This window comes from Carya illinoinensis, chromosome 11 (genome assembly GCF_018687715.1).
Source record: "Carya illinoinensis cultivar Pawnee chromosome 11, C.illinoinensisPawnee_v1, whole genome shotgun sequence".
Lineage (NCBI taxonomy): Eukaryota > Viridiplantae > Streptophyta > Magnoliopsida > Fagales > Juglandaceae > Carya > Carya illinoinensis.
Window position 1 is genome coordinate 44,731,475 of NC_056762.1, and position 11,843 is coordinate 44,743,317.

Here is an 11,843-nt window from a genome sequence, read left to right on the forward strand (position 1 = left end):
ATCAATAGAATGCATAAAAAGTACCTAAAAGTGATTGGACAATCAAACCACCAAACCCTGAAAGTCAATTACATTTTTTTTACAAAATTTTCAAGTTTATGTTGGTTTAAAAATATGTTTGACTTAACCGTGAGGTTTGATTCGAATATGAAGGTTTAAGTGAAAGAAATAAAAATATAAAATGAGTAAGTACATGAGGAGGCCTATATCTCTTAATAAAAACATGAAATAAATATTGAAGATCCGGGTGTAACAGAGATACAGATGCATTCAAAGGTTGATCCAAGACCCGCGTTAAATGTTACCGCTAGAAAGATAGAAAGTGACGTTCGTGTCATTGCGTGCGACTCTGAGGGAGAGAGAAATGAAAAAGGTAAGGGGCCCATGGCCACGAGTCGGAGTCGCTAAACCAAAACAAACGCCCTTTGCAGCCCTTTCTTTCTTTATTTCTTTCCTTTTGGTCGTCGTCCACGGTCAGAGTTGTATTGGACGGTGCCACCTGCTGACGTGTCGACCCGCCCATTGGCCTCCCACTCTTCAATAAAAAAAAAAATCCGGCCCAGAGTCCCACTACATTTTATTCGTATACACAGCTCAACTTCATCGCTTATTATTGTTGTACAAAGGAGACGATTAAGCCTCTCAATCTAGACTCGATGACAAACATGTGAAATATGTACAACGTTCGAAGCACGCACTGCAAGAATACACGGAATCAACATCGCACCATCATCTCAGGCAACTTGCCCCCCTTCTCTCACGCTGACATGCTGATATAAAATTTGTCTCCAACAGCTCTTTCTCTCTCCCTCTCAACGTTTTGATCATCTCGGAAACCATTTCAAATTCAAAACCTATAGTTTGATTATCCGTATCTTTTAATCTCATATTCCGCACTCTCTTGTCAGGGATAACTTTCAACCAATTCTCCCAAAGGTTCTTGCACAGTCGACGATTTTTCTTGGTGGGCTGTGTTGTCTGGGCGTTGAAATTCAATCTATGTACTTATACCTTTGTGTGAAGTAGGAAGATCGGAGAAGATGATCGAAGGAAGAGTGTCTTTGATTGGAACATCGTTTGGTGGTACGGTGGCTATAAAGAGTGGCTATTTTCTATCTTGACCCTTGGATGTTTTCTAGGTTTGATTAGGGTTTCTGGGTAAGAAACTTGTTCTTTGTTCTTTTAATTTTTATTCGCCTTTTAAGCTCTCTCTCTCTCTCTTTTTCTTTTTTTGGCTCATTTTTGTTAGGACATCAATCATTTTCAGTTCTTGTTCTTTTGTTCCGTCTCCTTTTTGGCTGCTTTTCAGCTAATTTTCTATTTTCGCATTTTTCTTTTTTGTTTCCTACAGTCTAAATAATTAAAATTGGGAAGTTGAATATTACTGAAAGAGCCTTTTGCCTTTTTTTTTTTAATTAAATACCGGATTACTTGTGAAAAAAATGATTATTGAAGAACTAGTGATTAATATGGTATATTTGTCATAAAAAGTCGTTCCCATGCTCTATATAAACGCGTGGCATAGTCTTGGAAACTTGTGTTAAAAGCAATGAGCAACTGAAATGTGTTGTATACATTTTAGAGTTATTTTACTCTGGGTTAGGAGTCAGATAACCATATGGGCTGCAAGTTTTATATGGAGTGTAATAGTTTCTGAGATTCCCGGACTTCTTTTGAAGGGGATTGGAAAAGGGATGGTGAAATAGCTTGCCAATAATTGACTTTATCTTGTAGCTAAAATGATGCCCACCAGTCTTCCTTCCTCTCAAGTTATTAACTTCTGATACAAGGGTACAATATATTTATATTTGCCTTTTCCTTACTATTCTCGTGGTATATATTCTCAGAAGGTTGAAAAAAAGTTTAATTTAGTGGATTTTTTAAAATTTTCTTTGTTGGCATCCAAATATCTTTTATCACTTCTTTCTTTGTAGTTGACGTGCTTTTCTGTAGTGCTAGGAACGTTTTGATTGGATGGTTAGAATTAATATTCAAGGTTTTATATCTGTTTTATGCTGATACACAAGGGTAAGAAATTGCATGCTATTGTTTGATGGTCATTTAGGATGCTAGATGCAAGGTTTATCAAATTCCTTGTACTTGTACTGGATGCTCGTTGCCACCATTTCTGTTCTGCACTATAAAGAGTTGGACTGAACCTCATTGATGAATCATTTGGTGAGCGAACAGAAATTTAGGAGTTTGTAAAGTTTGTTAAAGGTAGTTGTGATTAATTTATTTGGTAATTTTGATGAGGACTACTGGTCTAGGGGACACCATTTGTACACCTTGAGTTTATACCAGTAGTTTGAAACCAGAGGTCTTACAAAAGTGATTTTATCATGGTACATAGAGTGAGTTGAATGCAACATGGCTGTTACTTTTTCGGGAGATGCACGTACTGTCTAGGCTTTTGCATGCCAGATTGTGAGGATTTTTATCTCTGTGGATTGCTTTTCCCTTTGTATATTTTTCATGCTTTATTGGTTAAGAAATTCATGCCAAGAGTTCCAGAAAATTGATAGGTGCGTTTGTTAGCTTTATAGTTGTGAAGATGGCATCAATGAGTACCTAGACCAAAAATGGGGGTTTTTCACAGAATAATATTAGTAAAGTTAGTCTTATTTTCTCAGTTATTACTTATCTATAACTGGCTTTCAAAGTTGAGTCCACATTGTTTCAGGTTTTGGGAGAAAGTTGTGCTTTCTTGGTCCATTGTTTGGTAGTGTGATATTGGGTTCGAGAAGTCTTGATATGATGTTTCTGGATGAGATCAGACAGTTTTGATTTAGTTCTGTCTTTTGACGCCTCGTCAATATTTAACGTTGAAATGATAGCTTGTCATGAAGTGTTTATTTCATCTCAAGTTAGTCTTAGCCGATTGGGAGTTGTTGTGAAGGGTTTTGCTTGATGGGTCTGGAATGCTCACCTTATTAATTGATTTGGTAAATTGATGTCTGATTAATCATATGTTGGCTGCACTTAAACTATTTGAAGGGGATCATTCTTTCCTGAAAACCCGTATATGAATGAGGCTTGATTTGTCCCCAGCTGGCTACTCTTGATTGGGGGGTAAGTCCTGGTGGGGAAATTGTGGGTACTTTTCTGCACCTGTGTAGGCTTGGTTCATCCAAGCTACATATCTTCAAATTTTGAGGATGTGTGAATGATTGGGCCTCCAATCTTTTTCTAAGGCCCAGATTCTTGTTGTCAGCGCTAGTTCATCTCAACTAGTGACTATAAATATGTAAATGCATGTCCTTGTGATGGGAAATGGGTTGGAGACAAAGGTGAGTAGGTTTTTTTTTTTTTAATTTTTTTGCATTTGGATATAATCAAGGAAGACGAGCACAGCCAATTCAAGTTGGAGAGTGGCTTCTTTGAAATAAAGTTGCTTGGTGAATTGTTAGATCCTGCCTTATCAAGAGTTGTATGATCTTCCCATGTGAGGATATTTGTCTTCCCCTCACTTTTTTCTTTCTTTCCCCTTTTAACCCTTAAATGTGGCAGTAAATTTATTTATGAATACTGGTGGTAGTGATTTTTGGGTTGAAATTCACCTTCTGCTTCTTGAGACATGTTTGATGTGCTATCATCTTCTTGTGATCATTCTTTCTTCTGCATTCCTTAAATGAGTTCAACTTAACAATTTTAAATTGTTTTCAGCAGGTGTGATTCACAGAAGTATAGAAAGCAGTATGGTTGCAAAAGACCGTCAACATGCTACCAGCTCTCCTAATCCTAAAGCAGAGGTGGGAGAGATAGACACCAGTGCGCCATTTCAATCCGTTAAAGATGCTGTCACCCTATTCGGTGAAGGCGCTTTCTCAGGCGAAAAACCTGCCATTAAAAAGGCAAAACCTCAGTCAGCAGAGGTATTTGTTGTGGTTCTATTCTCCAAGTGTTATAAAAGTATATCTATGGGGTCAGTACGGATTTTGTTTGAATGAATTAAATAATATTTACTTGTCTTCCATGGATGTTAGGGAAGTTGACGATATTGCATGTGATTGTGCCATTTGTTTACAAAAGAATATAGAATACAGTTTTTTCTGTTTTTCTTTTTAGATTGTCTTGGCTAAGTGTCGGTTGTAGATGTGCTATTAAAAGCCACTCTTCTCCTTGATTGTGTTAGTATTATTTAGTTAGTGACTACACAGTCAAGGGATATTTGAGGTGAGTTTTAAATGTGTACCAAGTGGCTAACATATGCATTGACCTTTTGCTATATCTATGTGGATGCTGCCCATGACTTTAAAGGTTTATCTCCCCTACCCACTTTTCAGTTGGATGGTGTTCCTCATTTGGATAGAAAGAGTGCTTTGCACTAAGATTGAAGGAGTGTTTTATGCCTTTTGTTTATTTTTTGGGAAGAAAACTTTATGCACATTCTTGCAGAGGTTGTAATTCTTTTTTAAAAAAAGAGTCGATCGATCAACAATTTTTTTGATAATTAAAAAAATTAAAAAAGAATATGAGAAGTTATGTAAGCAGAATAGTTGACGAAGATCAAAAGATCTCACAAAAACCGGTCAGTTAACTTCTCGGAGACATTTGATATGGCTACAGCCACTTTGGCATTTCAAGATCAAGGGTACTGACCCAAATCTTCACCCTTCCCTTGGTACATGTAGCCCCCTCCTTCCCCCAATAACAAAAACACAATAAAATCAAACAATCACAAATCCAATGTAGCCTGTGAAGCTATAGAGATCAGAGAGAGAGAGAAAGGGGGGCTGTGGTTTCTCGGTGTAAAGGATCGCGACCTAGAGATTTTGCACAGTGCAGTTGGGGCTGTCTGATCAACAATCATATTAGCTAAATTGAAAATGAAAGATGAGAAGCATCCTTGAGTCTGAAAGTGTTACTTGAAATTGTTGATGTGTTTTTGTGTCTGTAATGCATATACTTCAATCTATGGTTCTTTTGGAAATTGCCTTTTTAGTGAAGTATCACTAGTTGTAGATGCTTGGTGCTTTCTTCTTTATTTTAGGTTCTATAGTGACGGGTTGAAGGGACAGTCTAGTCGCTACCGAATTTAGAGGGAGCATATATTTCTGAAGGGACTAGGGTGAAAACTTATGATATCTTTAAACGTGGTCAATTACTAGATATTTTTGTCCCATTAGACGCTGCAGAGGTTTACTTAATCATTTAGACCCCTTATTCAGTTGATCTTTTTGAGTTCCAAATATGACAATTTCTGGTATTCAACTGTAGAGAATACTGGCCAAGGAGACACGGCTTCACCTGGCTCAGAAAGAGCTAAAGAAGTTGAAGGAACAAATAGAGAATGCTGAGACTACAAAAGTGCAAGCCCTTGTAGAGCTTGAAAAGGCTAAAACAACAGTTGAGGGTTTGAGTCAGAAGATGAATTCACTTAGTGAATCCAAGGAAACAGCCATCAAAGCAACAGAAGCCGCAAAGCAGCTAGAAGAAGCAAGCTCTGACAACCCTATTGGAACTAGTGGTGCTTGGAAACAAGACTTAGAAAGCACAAGAGAGCAGTACATGACAGTCATTACTGAACTTGATGCTGCGAAGCAAGAGTTAAGGATAATCCATCAGGACCGTGATGCTTTCTTGGAAGCAAAAGTTGCTTCCTTCAAGCGAGCAGCAGAAGCCAAAGATGCAGCCAAAGCAAACATGGAGAAGGCTGATGAGCTCTCCAAAGAAATTTCAATTGTGCAGGAATCGATTGAGCAAGTGAAGCTTGCCACTTCAGAAGCTCAGCAAGAGCAAGCAAAGATATTTGCTGAAAAGGATGTTCAGAGACAGTCATATAAAGCTAACCTGGAAGAATCAGCAAAGAAATTGCTTTCTTTGAAGAAGGAGTTGGATCCTGAAATTACCAGAAATCTTGAAGTCCAGCTGGCTGACACAGTGAATGAAATTGGGGCTCTACAAAAGCAAATGGAAAATGCAAAGGCTTCAGATTTAGAGTCTGTAAAAACTGTCACTTCAGAGCTGGATGATGCTAAGGAGTCACTACAGAAGGTTGCAGAAGAGGAAACCTCCCTGCGAAGCTTGGTGGAATCTCTCAAGGTAGAACTGGATAAAGTGAAGAAGGAGCATGCTGAGTTGAAGGCAAAGGAGGCAGAAACAGAGTCCATTGCTGGGAATTTGCATGTCAAGCTCCGGAAAGTTAAGTCTGAGCTTGAGGCATGCATGGTGGACGAATTTAAAGCGAGAGGGACGTCTGAGGATCTGGTCTCCACACTTAACCAGCTTTCCCTAGAAACTGAAAGTGCAAGGCAAGAAGCAGAAGAGATGAAGACTAAAGCAGAGAAGTTGAAGAAAGAAACCGAAGCTACCAAACTTGCATTAGAAGAAGCAGAAAATGAGCTGAGAGTTGCTCTGGAAGAAGCCGAAGAAGCAAAAGCAGCAGAGGCAAGGGCCCTTGATCAGATTAAAGACTTGTCTGAGAGAACAAATGCTGCACGTGCCTCAACTTCTGAGTCTGGTGCCAATATCACAATATCAAGGGAAGAATTCGAGTCTTTGAGTCGTAAAGTTGAGGAGTCAGACACATTATCAGATATGAAAGTTGCTGCTGCCATGGCTCAGGTAGAAGCTGTGAAGGCTAGTGAAAATGAGGCCCTCAAGAGGTTAGAGGTAACTCAGAAAGAGATCGAGGATATGAAGGCTGCAACTGAGGCAGCTTTTAAGAGGGCAGAGATGGCTGAAGCAGCCAAGAAAGCAGTGGAGGGAGAGCTCCGGAGGTGGCGTGAACGAGAACAAAAGAAGGCAGCTGAAGCTGCATCTCGGATTTTGGCAGAAACAGAGAAGAAGTCAGAATCATCCCCTATCCACTATAGGCTTCAAAAGCAGAACCCACCAGCAAATATTATCCGTACTCAGAAATTGGAGAAGGAGAAAACGTTTTCAAAGAAAGTACTTCTGCCTAATATCAGCAGCATTTTTAACAGGAGAAAGAACCAGATTGAGGGTGCATCTCCCTCATACTTGCCTGGTGAGAAACCTGTGTGATTTGTGTTTTCACTAGAACTTTTGTACGAATAGAAATGGTTGAGAGAGGAACTTGTTTGATTGTGTGTATATTTGAGATCCAAGGGTATCAAATTGTCATGCTCTAGTCTATTTTGAGAGGAAAGAGTGAACTCTCAAAAGATGGCTTGGTAGCGACTTCTAAGAAGTGTGATTCTGTATATGAGACAAGCTATTAGATTATTCACTAGAAACTTTCCGTTAGAAATGTGGAGTTTCTACTTCTGGTACAATCAGCATTCAGTAGCTATCTGGATGATGCAACCCAATCATGCAGTGGTCGAAGATGTGCGCCGCCCAACAACCATCACCATGTAAATGAGAGATGGCCCTTCGCATGCTCCCTCTGAAAATAGCGGCTGTCGCTCTTGGTCTGAACTCCAGTGTTTAAGCAAGACTCCATAACCAGTTTGGTCAAAAGCCTCCTTTAGCACAGCCTGCACGATGATATCTGCATCGTGAAGCTGATGGTTGTACAATGTCCTTTGTCGAATACATAATTTCCTTTGGTGAGTGACTTTTATGTTTTGCGCATACTTGTGGCTAAGACATCACTTCCCTAGGTGAAGCCAGAACCACAGGGTTTCAAATGTTGGTACCTCATCTAGATCCTATTGAGGAGCACCACTCCTATCTCGCTAAAAGGGGAGGTCTTCGAGAGCCCAAGAGATTTCCTTTTTGGAGTAAAGAGCGAGAACAATCGATGTAATAAACGTAGATATCCGAAAAAGGACCTAAAACTTGATCACCCATAGTCATTTTCACCGACCATTGTGGCCTAAAAGCTTCTATATTCGTTATTTAAAAAAGAAAAAAGAAATAAAAAGAAAAAAAAGAAGCTTCTATATTCAATGATCGGTAGAGTATGTACAGGTTTATGTATCCGACAGTACTTTATACGAGTCGACTAGGTTTGAATAAAAAACCCCCAGAAAGCTCTACTGAAGACGAAAAAACCAAAGAGAAAACAAAGGGAAAAAAGTCGAGAAATTCCCCCTGCATGACACGTGGCCTCTTGTCCCAAACTTTGGTCACTCGCACGCTCCTCTTCCTCGTTCCCATGCCACTGGAAGTCTGGAACCTCTCTCTCTCAGAACACACAACACACTCGATTTCTCTCCCTCTCGAATCTCGGTTGTGTGTCCCTTTTAATTCTCAAAACGCGCACACACTGACATATCCACTCTCTCTCTCTCTCTCTCTCTCTCTCTCTCTCTCTCTCTCTCCCCGTGTGGCATGGCGAGCAACAGAGACAGAGACGAGGCTCTGACATTCACTAACCCGTCGTCTTCGTCGTCCCCAATCGCAGTGTCCGACCCATTCGACAGCATCCTCGCCGACCACACTTCCCGCATCGGCAGCGCCTCCGGAAGCTTCCAGAACGAGGGCTTGCTATCGGATTCCACCAACGACGCCGAGTTCGGCTTCTCTCGCCCCGACTTCCGGACGAGTCAACTCGCCGGAACCGTTGAGTTCTACGAGCGCCACGTCTTCCTCTGCTACAAGAACCCCCAGGTTTGGCCCGCAAGAATCGAGGCCTCCGAGTTCGATCGCGTGCCCAGGCTGCTCTCCGCCGCTGTGATGACTAGGAAGGCTGATATGAAAAAAGAGGTCTGTATGTCTGTCTTTCAGTTTGATTTTTTGGGTTTTAGTTTCGGTTTTATTGAAGGGTGGTTTGTTATTTAATGGATTTAAAAGTTTTGCTTTTGCTTGAGGCGTGATTTGGAGCCTATTAGTTTCCGGGCTCGTTCCGAGCTTAGTGGATTGAAATGGGTTTGTATGTTTTGAGGATTAATTTTGTTTTAGGGGTTATATGAAGGTTGTCGGTCTCAGTTTTGATAATTGCTAGATTTCGAATTTCAACACTTATGATATGGGTTCTGTGGTTTTTTGGGTTGGTATTGTTGTGCTAGCTTTTGGAGGTTTGTGTTTTGATTCATTAGTTTGAAGATGATGTAGATTTGTTTCGTTTTCAGAGTTTTGAAGTGAGCGTCTTGTGGTTCTTTTCCTTTCTTTCCCTTTTCTTTTAGTTTTGGTTTTTCTTATCAACAGACTTTCTATGTTTTTGGAGTTGAGGTTTGGGGTTCTGTGGGAGTTAGAAGATGGTAAGTGGATTACAAAAGATTTTAAGTTTCAAAACTAGGTGATGATTGATGCTGTTTTACAAAAATATAGTTTGGTTCTGAATGAAGCATATAGTTGAATATTTCGCCGTGTAATTGGACAACACCTCTTTTGATCATTCTAAAGCTTAACATATCAAAATCTTAATCTTACATATCAACAGAACTTTTCATGAATTTCTAGCACTTTTTCCTCTCTCAAATTAGGTGGATCTTTTATCTTCCTGTGTACTGGGTCGCACCCTCTTTCATTATTAAGAAAAGACACTGAATTTGAGATTTTACTTAATGTGAAGTAGTTACCTGATGTTTTCGTAGCAACTTTCCTATCTTGGCCTACTGGTGCTGTTTCAAAGAATTATGTAGGAGAGTAGTTCAGGGCTGCTTGCCGCAGTATTCATTTTTGGAGGGATGAATTCTGGTTTTTTTTTTGGATATATCATCTGCTAGTTGCCAATTTAGTACCCTGATTCAGGAAATGATGTTAAATGTGCCGGCAAATTGAATTTGACTATACGGTCATTGGTCTTTTGTATAATTATAGTGAATAATGGTAAGGTTTCTTTTAAGACAGTGAATAATTATGTTTATTATCCTTTATCTTGACTGTATTCATCATTTGCTTTATGCTTTGCTGCCTAAAATAGTGTGTCATGCATGTTGCTTGCTGTTTTCCTTGACTCCCCAATCTCTTTTCATGTATAATATCAGCTCACATTAACCTTCTCTCCTTGTCTCTTTGTTTTCTTTTTAGACTCGCCTGACAATATGTGAGGGACATGATGGTACTGAGACATCAAATGGAGATGTGCTAATCTTTCCAGACATGATCAGATACAGGTCAATACCTGCTCGCATATATTTAGATTTTTTTCAACTATCCCCTCAAATTTAATACTGAGTTTAGTACTGATAAAAAGAAACAATAGTGATGGCGTTTAGTGAAAAATGCAGGAGATTGACACATTTTGATGTTGACACATTTGTTGAGGAAGTGCTTGTTAGGGATGGTGAATGGCTTCCTGGAACTCCTGAAACATTAAAGGGTTCATACGTTTTCGTATGTTCTCATGGGTCCCGGGATCGGCGTTGTGGAGTTTGTGGACCTGCTCTCATCAGTAGATTCAAAGAAGGAATAGAATTGCATGGCCTTCAAAGTAAAGTGTCTGTTAGCCCATGCTCACACATTGGGGGGCATAAGTATGCAGGAAATATTATCGTATTTGGATCAAATCTCAATGGAGAAGTCACTGGGCACTGGTAAGGAGATTGTTAATTGATTTGCTTTAACTATTTAATATTTTCAAGTTTTTCTTGATCTGTTACTTAGCAGTATAGTTTTTTGTCCTCCATTAAAACATTTTATTGATAATGGAGCCATATGGGTTTTCAAAAAAATAAAATCTGTAGGTATGGGTATGTTTCTCCGGAGGATGTACCTGTATTGCTTGAGCAGCATATTGTGAAAGGAGAAATTGTAGATTGGTTGTGGAGGTAATCTTTTTGTTCTCTCTGCTTTGGGTAAACTGTAGGATTGCTTTTGAGGCAGTTTACATTTATTGCATCGTTTTCTTTCCCCCATTTATCTAGAAGCAGACCACAGCAAGCTGATCCACTTTTGATATGCTTTTAGCTGTAGGATAGGACCTTATAGCATGCTTCCTTGGTTCTTGTAATCAGAACACTTGGAGGTACATTTTTCGTGTTGATTATAAAAGGAAGTGGTAATTTGGAACTGGTGCCTTACCCATGTAGAATCTAGAGCAGATATACATAGGTTTATCCAGACTCCTGGCTTTTGTGTAGTGTCAGTACGATTTAGTTGGTATTGTTGGATTGGCTTTAATGAAATATTTGATGCTGAGGCCAGGGGTCAGATGGGTTTATCAGAAGAAGAACAGAAGAAATCCCAAGAACTAAGGCTGCAGTTAAATGGAAAGATAAATGTTGTGCAAAACATTGAAGAATTGACACAAACATTTAAGAATGAGACGCTCACTGTTGCCCGTAGATCTCAAGTTGAGGTAATGGCTTGTTGCACAAAAAATGGAGACTCCTACTGCTGTCAGAACCCTGTATTACCAGGAAAGCTAGATTATAATCTAGATGGCAATGTGGGTGCAGCAAAGGTGACAGCCCAAAACGAAAACAATGATAAACTAAATTCTGGCATCAGAAGTGGTGAAGGTGCTGGTACACGCAAAGTGTGTGCCATGCCGACGTGGTTTGAGAGCTGGGAGCGTGAAGATACCTTTGCAGCTCTTGCTGTTGTTTGTGCTGCGGCTTCAGTTGCCATTGCCTATAGTTGCTACAAACAGTTGAGATAAAACTCCAAATCCAATTGTTGTTTTGTTTTGATGATACAAGGATTTGGTGTCCAACCGTAAAAATATACAAATATCGCTTGATGTTGTAAGGCCTTTTTCAGAAAGATAATTGGATTTAGAAGGGTAAAGAGTGGGGGAATTATCAGAGTTGTGTTTAGAATCTCAGCGTTGCCTCCAGGCAATCAAACGCTCTCTGGTCTCTTTGTTTCTTTATGCCTGCTTGACGTCTAAAGCAGAAATTTGAACTTGTGCAAGTATGTGTATTAGTCTGATCTTCGAAATTTTGATATTTCACTTTCCTTTCAAGAGAAATTCAGTTTGCAATATTAAACAAATATCGTCTACAGCATGTCTGAGTGCTTTCTTGTACGTGACAAACGAACCA

At 39.6% G+C, this 11,843-nt stretch overlaps 2 protein-coding genes and 1 non-coding gene across 5 annotated transcripts; 2 read left to right on the forward strand and 1 right to left on the reverse strand.

The window, feature by feature from the left end:
* The first annotated feature begins 780 nt into the window (after positions 1-780).
* Positions 781-7,216, forward strand: LOC122281404 (WEB family protein At5g55860-like). 3 transcript variants are annotated; one of them, XM_043092851.1, is made up of 3 exons: positions 781-1,158; positions 3,670-3,875; positions 5,221-7,216. In XM_043092851.1, exons 2-3 carry the CDS (start codon positions 3,699-3,701, stop codon positions 6,988-6,990), a joined length of 1,947 nt encoding a protein of 648 aa, XP_042948785.1. In that variant the 5' UTR covers positions 781-1,158; positions 3,670-3,698; the 3' UTR covers positions 6,991-7,216. The 3 variants fall into 3 exon arrangements, with proteins under 3 accessions (XP_042948785.1, XP_042948784.1, XP_042948786.1); XM_043092850.1 differs by having other exon boundaries at positions 782-1,158; positions 3,667-3,875; XM_043092852.1 differs by lacking the exon at positions 781-1,158 and adding an exon at positions 1,517-1,791.
* LOC122283614 lies at positions 4,471-4,572 on the reverse strand. Its single transcript, XR_006231010.1, has one exon. It is a non-coding gene; the product is annotated as a small nucleolar RNA snoR109 (small nucleolar RNA).
* A 630-nt stretch (positions 7,217-7,846) lies between the features above and the next one.
* On the forward strand, positions 7,847-11,793 carry LOC122281408. Its single transcript, XM_043092859.1, has 5 exons — positions 7,847-8,619; positions 9,886-9,971; positions 10,086-10,391; positions 10,542-10,625; positions 11,002-11,793. Exons 1-5 carry the CDS (start codon positions 8,245-8,247, stop codon positions 11,456-11,458), a joined length of 1,308 nt encoding a protein of 435 aa, XP_042948793.1. The 5' UTR covers positions 7,847-8,244; the 3' UTR covers positions 11,459-11,793.
* Positions 11,794-11,843: the final 50 nt, after the last annotated feature.